The sequence below is a fragment of the Haliotis rufescens genome, unplaced genomic scaffold, assembly GCF_023055435.1.
Source record: "Haliotis rufescens isolate VD_foot unplaced genomic scaffold, xgHalRufe1.0.p SCAF_23, whole genome shotgun sequence".
Classification (NCBI taxonomy): Eukaryota; Metazoa; Mollusca; class Gastropoda; order Lepetellida; family Haliotidae; genus Haliotis; species Haliotis rufescens.
The window spans coordinates 6,924,513-6,940,337 of record NW_025963924.1 but is presented as its reverse complement, the minus strand read 5'-3'; the positions used below and the strand labels follow the sequence as shown (position 1 = coordinate 6,940,337).

Below are 15,825 nucleotides of genomic sequence, written 5' to 3'. Positions count from 1 at the left end.
GTCATACCAAAATGCGTTAAAAGATGGTACTTGTTGTTACCATGCCTGTAAGGGGATGAAACAAAGACTGGTCGGCTCGGAGTCAGTTTACTGTGTCTGAGTGGGGTATTCATGTTAAACTGCGGCATGGTATCTCAGTAAGCGAGCACTGTAAACCGGCCTTGGTCCGGTCTATAACAAGCAGCCACACCGGCGCACGCACGCATGCGAGTGTGTATGTTGCTATGTAAGTCCAATAATCTTTAACGCCAAGTTAAACCCCATTTCACCTCGACTCATCTCCAAAAAAAGCAATGGACGTAACTTTGATACACTGTTATATGCATCGATATACCGCGGGAATCACAGCTGACCAACACACGTGGTATATGGACATGACTAAAGAGTTTTCGACATTTGTATTTGAAACTAAGAAAATTAAGAGCTTGGTTTTCCATCACCGATTATTAATCCATGCACGACCTTGTTTCAAGTCGTCATTCGGGATTCAACTGAACACCCAGTAGTCAATATTTGTTAATAAACGCAAACGCGATTCCATATTCTGGGATACAAACATGTTCCTGCTATATTGACAAGACGATGTGACTCTTGGCTGATTAAACATCGTTAAACATCATTAAACATCTCTGATTGCTTTTCTCAAACGCATTCAGCTATTCATCGCGAAAATGTTCTAAATTGGGCAAGTTTTGAAACTCTCCGAAACTCCAATCGTTAAAGCAAATCGATAAACTTACACTTGTGTCAATTTCATTATTTTTTATATTACTCAACTGGAGCTACATCACAAATCGAGGTGGGGGGAGTTATATAATATCCGGCATCGCGCTGGTCCTACTGCCCCTAAACTCATTGAACGATGGAACAGAACGCATCGATTTTCTCGGCATAAACCAACTTCAGAAGGAACGATTCTCTAGCCAAACTAAGCAAAATTCATCGCATGGGTAGAACTAAATCAGAAAATCTTTGAAGCAACTTCGTCAGGAAGTATCGATTTTAGGTTTTCCACTGCAAATGGATGATTGGCCCCGGGTCAACGCCTCGGGTTTGGTAAACGAATTTTGTTGTCGAGCTGATGTAAGCAAGCTATTTCTGGGTATACTTCAAGGTTAAATCAAGCCTAATGATGCTGAATTGTATCAGTATCAAATCCAAACGCTGCCTTTCCCACGACTGACCAGTGGAGAGTCATGTGTTAATACCAGTAGCCAGTTTGTTCGGTCAAGTTGTTTCAGCAGCTGAGCATATTGGTAGAAAAACTGACAAGTTTATTTTCTCACGAAATTGCACTTTTAACTCGCTTAGGAAAGTCATCCCATCAACTGGTTTCTCTGTTAATGAGATAGCGGGATGTGTAACGCGTGCATGCGAAGGTTAATCTTATCTGCTGTGAGATCTTGATGCCTGTGCAGCCTGTCTGTCTATGTCTTTCCTCGTCGCCTTTTTACCCGAGCGGGTCATTTATCATCTATAAGGGAGCGCAGGTGGCCCAGTCGTCTAAGGCTCCGCAATTCTATGTACAGAGTTGCGTCCCCTAGGCACGCCAGAAACCTATGATAATGGGTTCGAATCCCGGTTCGCCCCGATTATGTTTCTAGGTTTGTCAGCACCATACCCGTGCTCGCGGGTTTCACCGAAGTGGTAAACGTCTTAGACCTGCATCACTTCGGGCTTTCCTCCCACATTAAGCTGACACGCCGTGATATAACTGGAATACTGTTAAAAGCGGCGTTAAACCCAACTCACTCACTCAAACTCACTGATCATCTATACCTTCTCCATGTCAACAATGGCTGGCCGCAATACAAACAAGACTCCTATCACACAGTTAACACAAAAACTGCTCAATACTTCTGTACCGAGTATACTCAGTTATTCACTGCCTTTGAAGGCCGACCAAATTCCGGTTTTATTTCTCCACAACGTTCAGCCGTAACTCAAACACAACCCTACCAGTACAAACCAACTGTATGCACTTGATCGACCAATAGTAACACGCCAACGAGTCGGGGGATTACAGGATAGTTAGACTTGCACAAGTCTCTAATTATAAGTTTCAATAATAATTTCTAGATTATGTAAATAATAAAAACAAGTTGTCCCTATAAGAAACCGCAGTCATTGGTCCACATATATTGATTTGTTATTATGGGGATAGAATTACTGCACATCCATGGACCTATCTTTCAATACAGCCTTGGAGCAAGGCTATGGGATGGTATTCCCCGCACGGGGGGTCCTGTGACGGCCCACGGGTCTGTGGGTCTGTGTTGTTATTTGTCGAGCGTTGTCTCAACTTTGCCACAAACAAAACATACCTGTTGAGGGACTAACTTCTGCTGCACGGAATCTCAACTGAAGTTGAGTCACTGACTGAGAGCTGTATTAGAGGCCACTGACAGGGGGAACTCGTTGGGAATCTTGAAGAAAATGTTAACATGGTTTAACGACAAAAAACTTCCCCCATTTGTTTCACGGCCGTCTTAAAGGATACCACGTGATTGAGTCAAACTACACCTGCTCTTCTCGATCACGGCTACTGGAATCTTTTAATCAAATCTCTTTAAAGTTTTATTACTTTACAATTTGGGGTGAAGTTTATACACGTGAGGTAATTATTTATACGGTTTACAGTTTGAAATATACCACGTGACATGTCAAATTGAAATTAACTCGTTTGTCTTAATTTGCAGTCTGTGAAAGATGAGGATGAAAGACATGCTGACTACGTTGGGGGTCCTTGTGATGCTGGAGATTTCCCAGACAATGGGTATGTGGTTTCAAACCGCTATTATGCTTTTATACCCCTTATATTATTTTAAAAAGATACATGTTCCAGCTCATGATTACAATGTAAACATGGGTTTGCACTGTGCAGTTTCATTATCAAAGAATATAATGACACGGTAAACATCACTGGTAACTCATAAGCGTCTACTTTCCGTGTTATTGTAAGCGTCTCTGAGGATGTTTGATCTTCGTATAATAATATTGTTCAGTTCCTACTTAAAAAATACAAATAAAATGTTATTTTACACAGCTTTACTTTATATGTTGATCATGTTTCATAAACATCTATTTTCTTGTTGAGATTATATTTTGATGTACAATTAACCTCTCCGACGTTTGTCTTAAAACGGAAAATTATTACAAATTGCATCTTGAAGAATTACTCAAATTACGTGTATGACTAAGATACGGGGAAAGGATGTTGGTTTCAAATAGTTTTCTGTAACAATTGTTAGGGCAAAGATGGTCAGGTGGTTTTTCTATTGTCTATTTTTTATGATCTCGTGTAAAGTCTCTAATGGTTAATGATATGCAACCTCGCTAATGGGTACAGTGGAATTAGGGAGAAACTCGTTTATATGGTCTAATGTTTGATTAAGGATAATCTGAAATCTAGATTACCGAGGCTCTACCGAAAACTGTTTGCGTCACGAGAGATGTTCTGTTTAATCTCGTTAATGTGGATATATGTTCGGTTTAGAGAGTATTTACTATAGCTACACGAAAATTTGGACACGTGTGGTCAGTGATCCTCATTAACGACCATCGTGTCAGAAACGGGAACAGGGACAGTCTAGTTATCCACGAAACAAACTCAGAATTTACTCATAACATTTCAATACTTAAAGGAACCACTTTCTAGGTGAATGAACGTGTCTAAAAACAATAAAAATGTTGAATGTACCTCTACACATACAGCTAACAATAGAGATCAATCTCTTCTAAACTGAAAAAAATCACCATTGGTGTTTTTCAATGTATATCAAAGACTTGGCAAATATCGATTAACTAAGACTCGTTTGATATATCTAGTAAAAACACTTGTGAGAACTCATCTGTTTAATATTTTTGTTACGGCTCATATCGAATAAAAACTCAGCCCCAGTAGTGTTGCAGTATTGTTTCAGTGTATAAAAAAGTAAATATTACCCGGGAATGTTTTCTGTAACGAGAGGAGGTTGGGCGTTTTTATTATCCTTATAAAAACAAATTAAATGTATTTTATATTCTTTTCCAAACAAGCATACGAACCACAGAGCCTGGCACACATTGAACTCAACTCCCAAGAGACCAGTTCAAACTTTCGATGTCGGATAAAAAACTTTAGTTTTCCTTAAGATTTGAGACAACAAGCTTAACTCTGAAAATATTGAATTCCTGAGTTTATTGACCTCTTTTGTCATGCATTCTTGTGGTTAGTTTCTTGTTTTCAGAGCGTTTGCCGACTGAAGTTTATTTTCTCTGTGCTGAAATTCTATTGTAGGTTTTTTTACAGATCAAAATTTGTCATGATATATTACGCGCTGATCTAGATGAACTCATAACAGCACATGAATGAAAATCGGATGGGTTGAGCTTAGTTACAATCATGTAAAACATTGAGAAATTAGGTAAGTTGATTTTGCTGGAAGGAAAAATTGCAGGGCCATTAATCTTAAGGAATTCAGATTTTTATCCGATATCGAACTTTCATTGGTCCCGTAATGAATGCAGTGTAGTTGTCAAGTATGGATAACAGAGTGACCTTCGTATGAAGCGGGACATTTGAAAAATATTTTTAATTGTCCACAACAATGAATGACGCGCAGAATTCAAAGTGACCCGCCGATGCTCGAGAAAGATTTGATATTTCTGTGTTTAACCTTAATATTTCTGTGTTTAACCTTAATATTAATGTGTTTAACCTTAATATTTCTGTGTTTAACCTTAATATTAATGTGTTTAACCTAAGATGCTGACATGATTTCAATGTGGTTGTTACAGGTGCTATAGTACTAACGGTGTCTCCCTACCCCGCCCGCATCTATCAGAACGCTCCTCCAGGCACCCCCGTCCTCAACGTCACCGGCTACGACGACGTAACAGGGGCAGCAATGGAGAGGATGTATCTCTCACCCGGCGTCAATTCCAGCTGCTTCAAAGTGGACGTCACGACGGGGATACTGTCCGTCAACAAGACAGTCAGGTGGTCAGTTGGAACAGTTCTGACCTTCTTTGTGTATGCAGGTCAAAGGAGCGAACTGGACTTTAAACACGTCATGATAATCGTGTCGCTCAAGAACAGATACGCTCCCACCTTCAGCAAAAAATCGGAGGCCTTCAAAATCTACAGGTATGCTTCCGGTGAACGGATAGGGTCAGTGATGGCTATTGATCGAGACCCCGAGCTGTATAATCAGGTCTTCAAGTATTCGATCCCTGATGAGCGGGCGGACACGTATTTGAAGATCTCAAGCAACGGGGACATAACTCTGAAATCGCCACCCCCTGACAGTATACGAGAGTTATCCTTCCCTGTTCTTGCAGCCGACGAGGGGTCACCTCGCCTGACCGGGACATCTATGATTCATATTGCGCTCAATAACGTCAAACGTGAGTACTTCAGAGCAGACTCATTGGCCAGGGCCCGGTTCAAGAAAGCGAACTTAGCGCTAAGTCTATGTTAAAGTATGGGAGTTACGATCGTCTTAGCTCTACGATCTCTTTATGGAACGGGGACCTGATCTATCGTACAATACCCTAATTTCAAAGTGACAATGTTTGAGTTTATTTACAATGCCCAATGATATTTGAGCGTCTGGTTGTTCTTGAACCCGGATTAGTTTTGGAAACTGGTGGGTAGTTGGTGTTTAAAGCTAGATATCTAATCCGCACTTAGGAAATCGCTCTTAAATATGTACAGCCAGCCTTCTAAGAACTGTCCGATCCCTAAACTTCTCCGCCGTGATTAGCTGAAAAATTGTTGATGCGGCGTAAAACAATATCCATTCATTCATTCATTCCCGAAACTCCTTGAACGATAAAGCCTTCCATGTTTGTTTACAACCAGGGACAGATAACTGTAATCACTTCTTCCTGCTGACAGCCCTTGGTATCTTAATAACACTTCAATCATTCGCTGCCACCGACAATATTAATACTACCATGTACTACAGTCTCTTCTTAAAGTAGTATTACTAATACATAACAATAGTCACCAGACAGTAGAACAGAGTCCTCTTTCAGAATTATTATAGTGCAGAATACGGCCATGTGCAGCTTTTGTTCTTCTTAATTATCAAATAGATGATCAAAGGCAGAATTGAGTTTTATTATAGTGGAATAAAGTAAAAGAAGATATGTAGAACGCTGAACACTGCCTTTGGTAATTACAGTAGGTCCAATCCTGACAGTTTCACTATATAAATACATATATGTTTGCCTGCTTATTTCGAATTCGAAATCCAAAAACACAAGAAGGCTATCTGGAACCTTGGACTTGACCCCCTCTTTAACCTTACTGTAAATGTTGTACCAGTTAGCATTTGTCACATTGACAGGTTTGAGAAGCGCAAAAAAGCATCTCTCATATAGTATTGCCAAGGATCTATACTGTTACTTGATAAATTATATATACCGGTGATTGATCATTTGCATAAGTTAAGAGGTTCGTCATACTCAGTTCTGTGTCAACAGACTATATAGGTTGTACCAGCCAGATTGAATCAAGAGGACATGGATAAATTTAAATGACTATTTCCAGATCCCACGGTGTTCTGCTTTGCGACGGAAGTTTCCGACATCACGCTATGCTGGAAGAACCCCATGGCCGGTCGACCGGAAGTTACGGGATTTGAGGTGGAAGTGACTGGTTCGACGGATACGACTTACGTGGTCCCGGCGTCGGATGCAGATGCGGAAATGTGTGACGTAGTCTCAGACACGCAGATCGGCAAACTCTACTTCTTCCGGGTCTCTGTCAAAACTACTTCCGGTTCCGGCGGCATCAATAAAATGAAGGTCATGATCAACAACACTGGAATAGGTAAACACTTCGTTGCCTTCTGATATACACTACTGATATTGATAAATATTTTACTACAAAATTATGAAGAATGTTTGATTGACAACTTGCTTTACTGTTATATGATTTTAACCAAATAGGATTTTCTAAAAGTTTACAAACATTGAAATTATACATTAGTGTTGAAGGTTAATACTTAACAACAACATGATATACTTTACAACGACGTGAAATAACTGTAAAAGGTAAACACTTAACAACGACATGAAATTACTGACAAACGTAAATACTTTACAACGACGTGAAATAACTGTAAAACGTAAATACTTTACTACGATATGAAATTATTGTAAAACGTAAGTACTTCACTACAATATATATGTGTGTGTGTGTGTGTGTGTGTGTGTGTGTGTGTGTGTGTGTGTGTGTGTGTGTTACAGGTAAATACTTAGAAGTAGGTCGTGTCATCAAGATGAACACAATCTTTCCGGGAAGTTGCCTGAATGCACGGAAATAATAACAGTAACTATGTTATTAACATTGGATTAAGTTTAACACAGTGTAAGGTGTCATTACCTCCCGTCTCGGGTTACAGTATACAATCCAAATTATTAATGAAGAATGTATTGCATGCTACTGTTATCTATAATATATACCGTTGTCAATACAGCGCTGTTTACTATGATTTGCATACTTTAGTATTGAATTTGGATGTTTGTGAAAAGCAGCACATTTTTAAGTAGTATAAACACCACCAACGCGTAAAATTGTTGTTTGTTTTGTCTATTCATTGTAAGTTTCTGAAAGAAGAAAATATTCTTAAGCAGGGTATAACACAGCGAGATTCTTCAGCAACCCATGCTTGTCGTAAGAGGCGACTAACGGGATCCGGTGGTCCGTCTTGGTGACTTGGTGCATGTTATCGTATCCCACTTGCTTAGAGCGACGCTCGTGATGTCAAATACTGGAGTGTCTGGTCCAGACCACCATCATATAGCTGGAATATTGCTGAAAGCGACGTTAAACAATATAAACAAACAATAACGCTTCTCAAAGAAGAAAACCTCCACAGGCAGGGTATTACAGAGCGAGAATTTATCACACGTTTGTTTATTGCAGGATTTACTCCTCAGTGTCTCCATAACGACTTCGATGCCTGTAAGTACCTCAAACCATGTCAAAATAACGCGGCCTGCCGACGTCAGGACGATGGAGCGTTGAACTACCAGTGTGATTGTACGGAAGGCTGGCGGGGCAAGAACTGCACTCTCCAGGACATGTGCGCTCAAGCCCCGTGCCAAAACAAAGGAAGCTGCAACTATCTCGGTCATCAACAGTTTTCTTGTTCTTGTGTCGACGACTTCTATGGGATCAGGTGCCAGTACTTCAATGCATGTAGTATTCTTCCTTGTCAGAACAATGGCGTTTGTTCCATGGATACAACCGGAAGATACACCTGCGCATGCCCAGACCACTTCACGGGTAAAAACTGTGAACTGAAAGACCCCTGCAATCCAACACCCTGTACAAACGGGGGGACGTGTTCAAGAGTCTCCGATGACGAGTTTTCCTGCGCGTGCACCACCGGTTACTATGGACACACGTGCAGCGAGATGAATCTTTGTATTTCACAACAACCTTGCAAAAATAACGGAACGTGTGAACACTTGGGTGACGGCACATACCGATGTCACTGCACGGTCCGATTCACGGGATTACAGTGTTTGGAGTTCGACCCGTGCTCCCAGTCGCCATGTCAGAACAGAGGTACATGTGTACTAACGGACACCGGTACGTACAACTGCGAGTGCCATCCTGGCTTTTACGGGGGTGAATGTCAGCACTACGATACCTGCCACCTCACCGACTGCGGATCGTCAGGCACCTGCAAAGAAACGACTGAAGGTCCGAAATGCATGTGTGACCTTGGTTACTATGGTGACACGTGCGAGTTTTATAACACGTGCGATGGCGAGAACCCGTGCGGGTTGAGAGGCACGTGCAGAAACATATCTAATAGTGATTATGAATGTGACTGTATTGACGAGTGGTACGGCCTGCAGTGTCAATATCTCAACAGCTGCCGACTTGTGAATTGTGAAAATGGGGGATATTGTGAAAATTTCGCTTTTCTAAAGAAAGGAAACTTTACCTGTAAATGCCTGAACGGTTTCTATGGAGACACGTGTTCGTTCTACAATCCATGCGTGTCTTCCCCTTGTCGTCATGGTGATTGCACGAACACAACGTCTCATGAATACACCTGCGACTGCAACGACGGATACTACGGTAAAGACTGCGACATTGAGAACCCTTGTAAGGAACGCACGTGTGAAAATGGAGGAACTTGTCGGAACACATCCGATACGGAATTCATGTGTTTATGTCAATCAGGCTTCGTGGGTACCCACTGTAACCTGACAGACCCGTGTCAGACCCCGTGTGCCAACTTTGGAACGTGTACAGTAGATCCTACTTCCTTTGCGAAGGTGTGTCAATGCCCGGACAAGTACACCGGCGTCAACTGCGACACCGTCATTCCGGACTGTGACATCACACCTTGTCAACATGGCGGCACATGTGTTGGCAGCACAGGCGCATGCGCGTGTTCGTCGGATTACACAGGTAAGTCAGATCGTACGTGATTAACGCAACGAGTGAGTTGGGTTTATGGCACCCTTTGTACACATTCGTCACCACTCGCCCCTTTCCGTAACCTGCAAGATGACCATTCGGCTTGTCCCGGAATAATACGAGTTGGTCACAAAGGCCTTTGAACAGTAGTGCAATGTCGGGGTGTCCGGTTAAGTTGAGAGGAAGATAAAAAGTTGTCTATTGTCTTGTAAACCCACGAACCCCGATTGCAAATGGATCATAATAAAGACAAAATTGGGATTCGAACTTGGATCCTTGTATGTGTGCTTGATCCAGCTAACTAACGACAGTAATCATATCAGTCCATCTGTGAAGCGCTTAAAATTTCGGTACCCTATGCCATGTCCTCAGGGTAAGTTTACAAACAAAAAATATATGATCAGGTTGAGAATGTTCATACCAATGGACCGCCTCCGTGGTCTAGTGGTAGAGCGTCCGCCCGGAGAGCGGAAGGTCCGGGGTTCGATCCCCGAGTGCGTCATTCCAAAAGACGGTACTTGTTGTTACCCTGACTGGCGCTCGGCATTAAGGGGCTAAAACAAGGACTGGCCGGCTCGGAGTCAGTATACTGTGTCTGAGCGGGGTATTCATGTTAAACTGCGGCATGGTATATCGGTGAGCTAGCACTATAAATCAGCATAAGTCTGGACTAGTACAAGCAGACACACACACACACACACACACACACACGTGCATGCACGTCGCTATATAAGTGCAGTAATCTTGGACGCGACGTTAAACCCAATTTCATCTCACCTCATACGAATGATCAGAGCTGTGTAGAGATATGGTGAGGTGTTAGGTGGAATGGCGTTCAAAATTGTCGCACTTATATAGCGTCGTGCATGTGGCTACTTGTACTTGTTCGGACTTGCCGTTTTGGAAGTGCCAACCCAGTGAGATACCATGCCACAGTTTAACATGGATACCCCACTCCCACACAGTACACTGACTCCGAGCCGACCAGTCCTTGTTTTCGCAGGATTACAATAGGTATCTTCTTTTAACAACTGGGGCGATCGGGTAGCCTAGTGGTTAAAGCGTTCACTCGTCACGCAAAATTACATTTGGATCGGTAAGGTGAATATAATGATGTCTTATCGTTGGTAAAGAATCCATTTTTTGTCACTTAAAATTCCTTGGAATATTTGTATTGTCAAGGCGATCTTTACTGTCCGCGGTATATAAAAACAACAACTTTGTTTTTATTTTGTATTTATTTCGGCATTTTCGATTTTAAGATAGGCGGGTCCGAAAACAAGCACAAAAATGTGAGGCCTAATTTTTTAGCATGATATATACACATTTGATGAAGCATACCGTCACCATTCCACAAACCAATCTTAGTATTACGATTGTTCTGCGCGTACACGTATGTTAAAGTAAGGACATACGATAGTCTGGACGCTAAGATCGCTTCGTGAAACTGGTCCCTTGTCTGTGAATGTGTTGATCATGAAACCGATGCCCATTTAGGCACCTGTTGTCGGCACTATACTAATGAAACAGCAAATACCGACACAAGATGACAAATACTCTATCAAGACCCCACCCGCATCCAACAGATCTGCTTCATCAACTGAGTGACCTGAATGTCTTGACGTATAGAGTTCATGTCTTCGTACATTCCAGACTCCCTATAGCCCGGGAGATAACGGTATATGTTATCATACAGGATATGCCCCGTGTATATTGTTTCTGCGATAAGAAATACATTCGGTGGCAATGACGTCATTGCACCTACTGCTCTTGCGCTAGGGACTGTTTCTCCGGCGCACCCGTCCTCTCGCATACATGTTACATAACATCTCGTTCAAATGGCTAATCTCGAAAACACTTGTTCGCTCATGAAAAAGACATTAGTTTAAGTTGAGCATAAAATTAGTGTTAAATGCACGTACCATCCTTTAGCGATTAAAAAGCAACCGACTGACTCAATAACTCAAACAGTCCATCTATAGACGGCGGTCTGGAAATAATCGAGTCTGGACCAGGACAATCCAGTGATTGATATCATGAGCATCGATCCTCGCAATTAGAATAAGATGACATGCATCAACCAAGTCAACGAGCCTGACCACCCGATCCCGTTAGTCGCCTCTTACGACAAGCATAGGTCGCCCTCAGTTTCGATATAGATTCATGTAGCGTTAAAAGCTCACCTGACTCACTCCAGTCAGTGGAGAGTGTATAATGCAAGGCTTGCGTTGACTCAAATGCAGTCACCTAATGACGTTATGACGTTTCGAAGTGTTACTATCAACGCGAGGATGTGTGAATGAATGTTATTTAACGCCGCAGCCACAGCGTTGCAGCTACATCACGACAACTGGTAAAAGGCAGAATCTGGACCAGTCAAACCAGTGGTTGTTATCATGAGCATCGTCCCAAGCCGTCGACGTACGATAACGCGCAATCAGCCAAGTCACTGAGCCTGGCCACGCGATATTTTACTCTTACGACATTCCCATAGCCTAAGGTTGGTTGGTTGGTTTGTTGGTTTGTTGTTTAACGCCGCACGCAGCAATATTCCAGCTATATGACGGCGGTCTGTAAATAATCGAGTCTGGACCAGACAATCCAGTGATTGATATCAAGAGCATTGATCCACGCAATTGGGATCGGTGACCGTGCATCAACCAAGTCAGCGAGCCTGACCACCCGATCCCGTTAGTCGCCTTTTACGACAAGCATAGTCGCCTTTTACGGCAAGCATGGGTTGCTGAAGACCTATTCTACCCCGGATCTTCACGGGTCTCCCACAGCCTAAGGGCCTACGTGACGGTGTGATGGTAGGGGCACATGGAATCAGTGCGTGTCATTTGTATTTTAGGAGGTGATTGTGGAAGAAATTATTCTTGCAGGATATAATGAGGGCTGACATTTCTCAAACATTTACCAGCCGCGTTAACTAACATTGCTCCGTGCATAATGAAAGTCGGAAGGTTATTTGAAAGCACGCATACAACTTATGGCGATTAGCTGTTACCATCAAAATGTTACTATGTCAACGTTTGGTATTTTATTTTGTGATGGGTTTTTTAAACTGTATTTGCTATGTATAGCACGTTATTATTCGGGCCAATCGATAAAATTCACTCAATTATAATTATATACTAAAAATATGCATGTAGTTTGCATGCACCTTTCTCCTAAGATTGATAATTGGAACCCCATGGGTTAAAACTTCCTGACGCCCGTGCTTGTCGTAATAAGAGGTGATTAATGGGATCGTGTGGTCAGGCTCGCTGACTCGGTTTATGCTTGTCATCGCATCCCAATTGTGTATATCGATGTCCATCACTGGATTGTCTGGTCCAGAATGGATGATTTACAGACCGCCGTAAAGCAGCTGGAATATTGCTGAGTGCGGCTTTGAAAAAACCCCAACAAAACAGCTGTCTGCCATGTGATCACTTCAGAACAAATTTCATGCGAAATAAGCGTTATTCTTGACGTGGAACTTGAACATGTTGTTGTTATTTATTTGATTATTTCATTTTCCAGATCGAAACATAAACCATTCTGGATGAGTGAAGTTCGTACCAAGAATATATTGTTTTATGGCATGTCGTTTCTGAACTTCATTAATCCGGACTACATGTCTGGATGATCGAGTTTCCACTAAATACGTAACACATGTCATTCTTTGACAGGTTCCGTGTGTGAGACGCGCGTGACGGCCTGCACGGGCAAACCGTGCTCTGATGACAGACGGTGCGTAGAGGTGGATGACGGTTACACCTGCGTCTGCAGGAATGGCGCCGACAACGACGACTGCATAGAAGGTAAAATAAATGCGAAGTGACTTTTCGTCATCTGCACGGAAATAGCAAAAAATAGCTCTTTTATGCACAGTGCAGCTTGTTTTAATCGTAACTTTCATAACAACGGTTTTATTCTCAGTTCCAAATTTAACTCGTGACGGCAGAGATGCTTGCCTAATTATGTATACAAATTGTCTACAAAGTTTCAAGAAAGCGCCACCTAATGATTTATAGCAAGGAACAAGTATCATTTAGGATAAAAAATGGAATTAGGTTACCGCTTGGAGTGTTGAACCTTTTTCAAAAACATTCCTTTTTGTCTAATCAAAACAACGCTTCGCCGTTACTATGTGCATAAATTAAAAAAATAGAATAAATTAAAATATATATCCAACTCAAGTCTAGAATGATTTGGCAAGTTAAGATTGCCTCAACTCTAAGCATTGGTACTATGCTTGTCATAAGAGGCGACTGACGGGATCGGGTGGTCCGGCTCGCTGGCTTGGTTAATGTATGTCATCGTATCCCAATATTATGGACCGATGCTCATGATATCAATCACTGGATTGCCTGGTCCAGACTCGATTATTTCCAGACCGCCGTCATATTGCTGGAGTATTGCTGAGTGCGGCGTTAAACAACAAACAAACAAACAAATGTTCTCAACTCCAGTTGGATTTTATTATTATTTGTAGATATATTCTTAAAAAGGATAACTGTATTTCTGAGACTAATGTTAGTTTCGGGGTATCACTATGTTTGCGTGAGGTCATGGTAGAACGGGCTGATTTTATTAGAAAATATACGCACCACCGGCCTTCCGTACTTCAGCCATTATCACGGAAAATGTGTTGCCGTCATTCTGGAAATATCAACGATAGACATCAAAGGACATCAGTGAAACATATAGACCTGTTTTACGGTCTCACGGTGTAAATAATAAACACTGTCGTAACTGCATACGTGTATGTTTGGCGTTATAAAGGGGTGCTCTCGTGTATCAGTACTCAAAGCAGAAAAGCTATTGGCTATACACTGGACCTAATGTAAAGTTCATCAAGCCATCTTCACTCCTTTCCGTACGACAGCATGTGCGCTTAAGCCAATCAGGTTGCGTTATAGTGAGGGTTTGTAGTAGTGAAGTGATGAAGTTCACCCTGATTCACGGTAGCCATGCGGGTAAGATGAGGTTAACATGATGGCGGAGTAGCAAGATGGCTAGGTTCGGCATGTGCGTGAAATGCCACCACAGTTCGGCATATGTCGGGAAATGCCACCAGAGTTCGGCATATGTCAACAGCTGGGAGTACTAGTCTCGTCAAATAATGTGAAATGTACACCTTTAATATGATTGACTGCAGAGCCTTGGGAGATCGGCCTTCCTGTTACCTCAGTGTAACGCCCATACCTGGCCTTGTTCCTCGCGACAGTTTAAGTGGGCGATAGGGTAGCCCAGTGGTTAAAGCGTTCGCTCAGTTACGCGGAAGACCTTGGCTCGGTCAGATGCGCTGAGAGTAAAGCGCTATTTACATATGCCATCGTAGTAAAGCTCTATTCAGATGCGCTGAGAGTAAAGCGCTATTCACATTTCCCATCGTAGTAAAGCTCTTTTCAGATGCGCTGAGAGTAAAGCGCTATTCACATATGCCATCGTAGTAAAGCTCTATTCAGATGCGCTGTGAGTAAAGCGCTATTTACATATGCCATCGTAGTATAGCTCTATTTAGATGCGATGAGAGTAAAGCGCTATTCACAGATGCCATCGTAGTAAAGCTCTATTCAGATGCGCTGAGAGTAAAGCGCTATTCACAGATGCCATCGTAGTAAAGCTCTATTCAGATGCGCTGAGAGTAAAGCGCTATTCACATACCAGAAAGTAGTAAAGTTCTATTCAGATGCCCGCTCAACAATTAACCCAGGTCAGCTGAAAAAATCAAGTGAAAACCTTTTCACCTACCCACTTGAAGTAAAAGCCTGTTCACTTACACGCTCAAAGGGAATTCATCAACTTTTTAGAGTGAAAATCTTTTATTCTACCCTCTCATGGGAAACAGCCAGCTGAAAGGAAGTATACACTTGAAATTGTACTTGACTAAAAATTAAAAACGTCATCAAGACGTTACTGCGCCGAAAACAGTCGCCGAAACACTGCAAACTTAAATCCAAAACACAACTATGATACCCATATCAAATACATCACCATCGAATAAACATTTCTTGTTTGTTTCAAGCTTATCCACCATCAACCAGGGGCGGTCGGATAGCCTAGTGGTTAAAGTGTTCGCTCGTCACACCGAAGACCCGGGTTCGATTCCCAACATTGGTACAATGTGTGAAGCCCATTTCTGGTGTCTACCGCCGTGATATTGCTGGAATGTTGCTAAAAGCGGCGTTAAATCACTCACTCACTCACACCATCAAACATGGGTGCAAACTTCCTTTTGCCCGGCAGTTTAAAACACTATTTATATACCCGGTTAATGAAACCCTATGAAAATTCCAAACAAAAGTCTAATCAGTATATTTTAGTGTTAACATCTTTGCATACACGTATTAATTATTGGTTGGAAACAAAAACGTCATTTGCTACGTGGACACGATCAA

At 42.1% G+C, this 15,825-nt stretch overlaps 1 protein-coding gene across 4 annotated transcripts in view; it reads left to right on the top strand.

Annotated features, from left to right (window-relative positions):
• Nucleotides 1-15,825, top strand: part of LOC124146535 (adhesion G protein-coupled receptor E1-like) — a 124,375-nt gene that overhangs the window by 87,194 nt on the left and 21,356 nt on the right. For all 4 annotated transcript variants that reach the window (XM_046516849.2, XM_046516851.2, XM_046516852.2 and 1 more), the window contains exons 2-6: nucleotides 2,700-2,776; nucleotides 4,780-5,388; nucleotides 6,539-6,820; nucleotides 7,919-9,424; nucleotides 13,111-13,242. In XM_046516849.2, coding sequence (XP_046372805.2) covers nucleotides 2,710-2,776; nucleotides 4,780-5,388; nucleotides 6,539-6,820; nucleotides 7,919-9,424; nucleotides 13,111-13,242 — 2,596 coding nt within the window. In that variant the 5' untranslated portion in view covers nucleotides 2,700-2,709. The remainder of the gene's footprint in view (nucleotides 1-2,699; nucleotides 2,777-4,779; nucleotides 5,389-6,538; nucleotides 6,821-7,918; nucleotides 9,425-13,110; nucleotides 13,243-15,825) is intronic.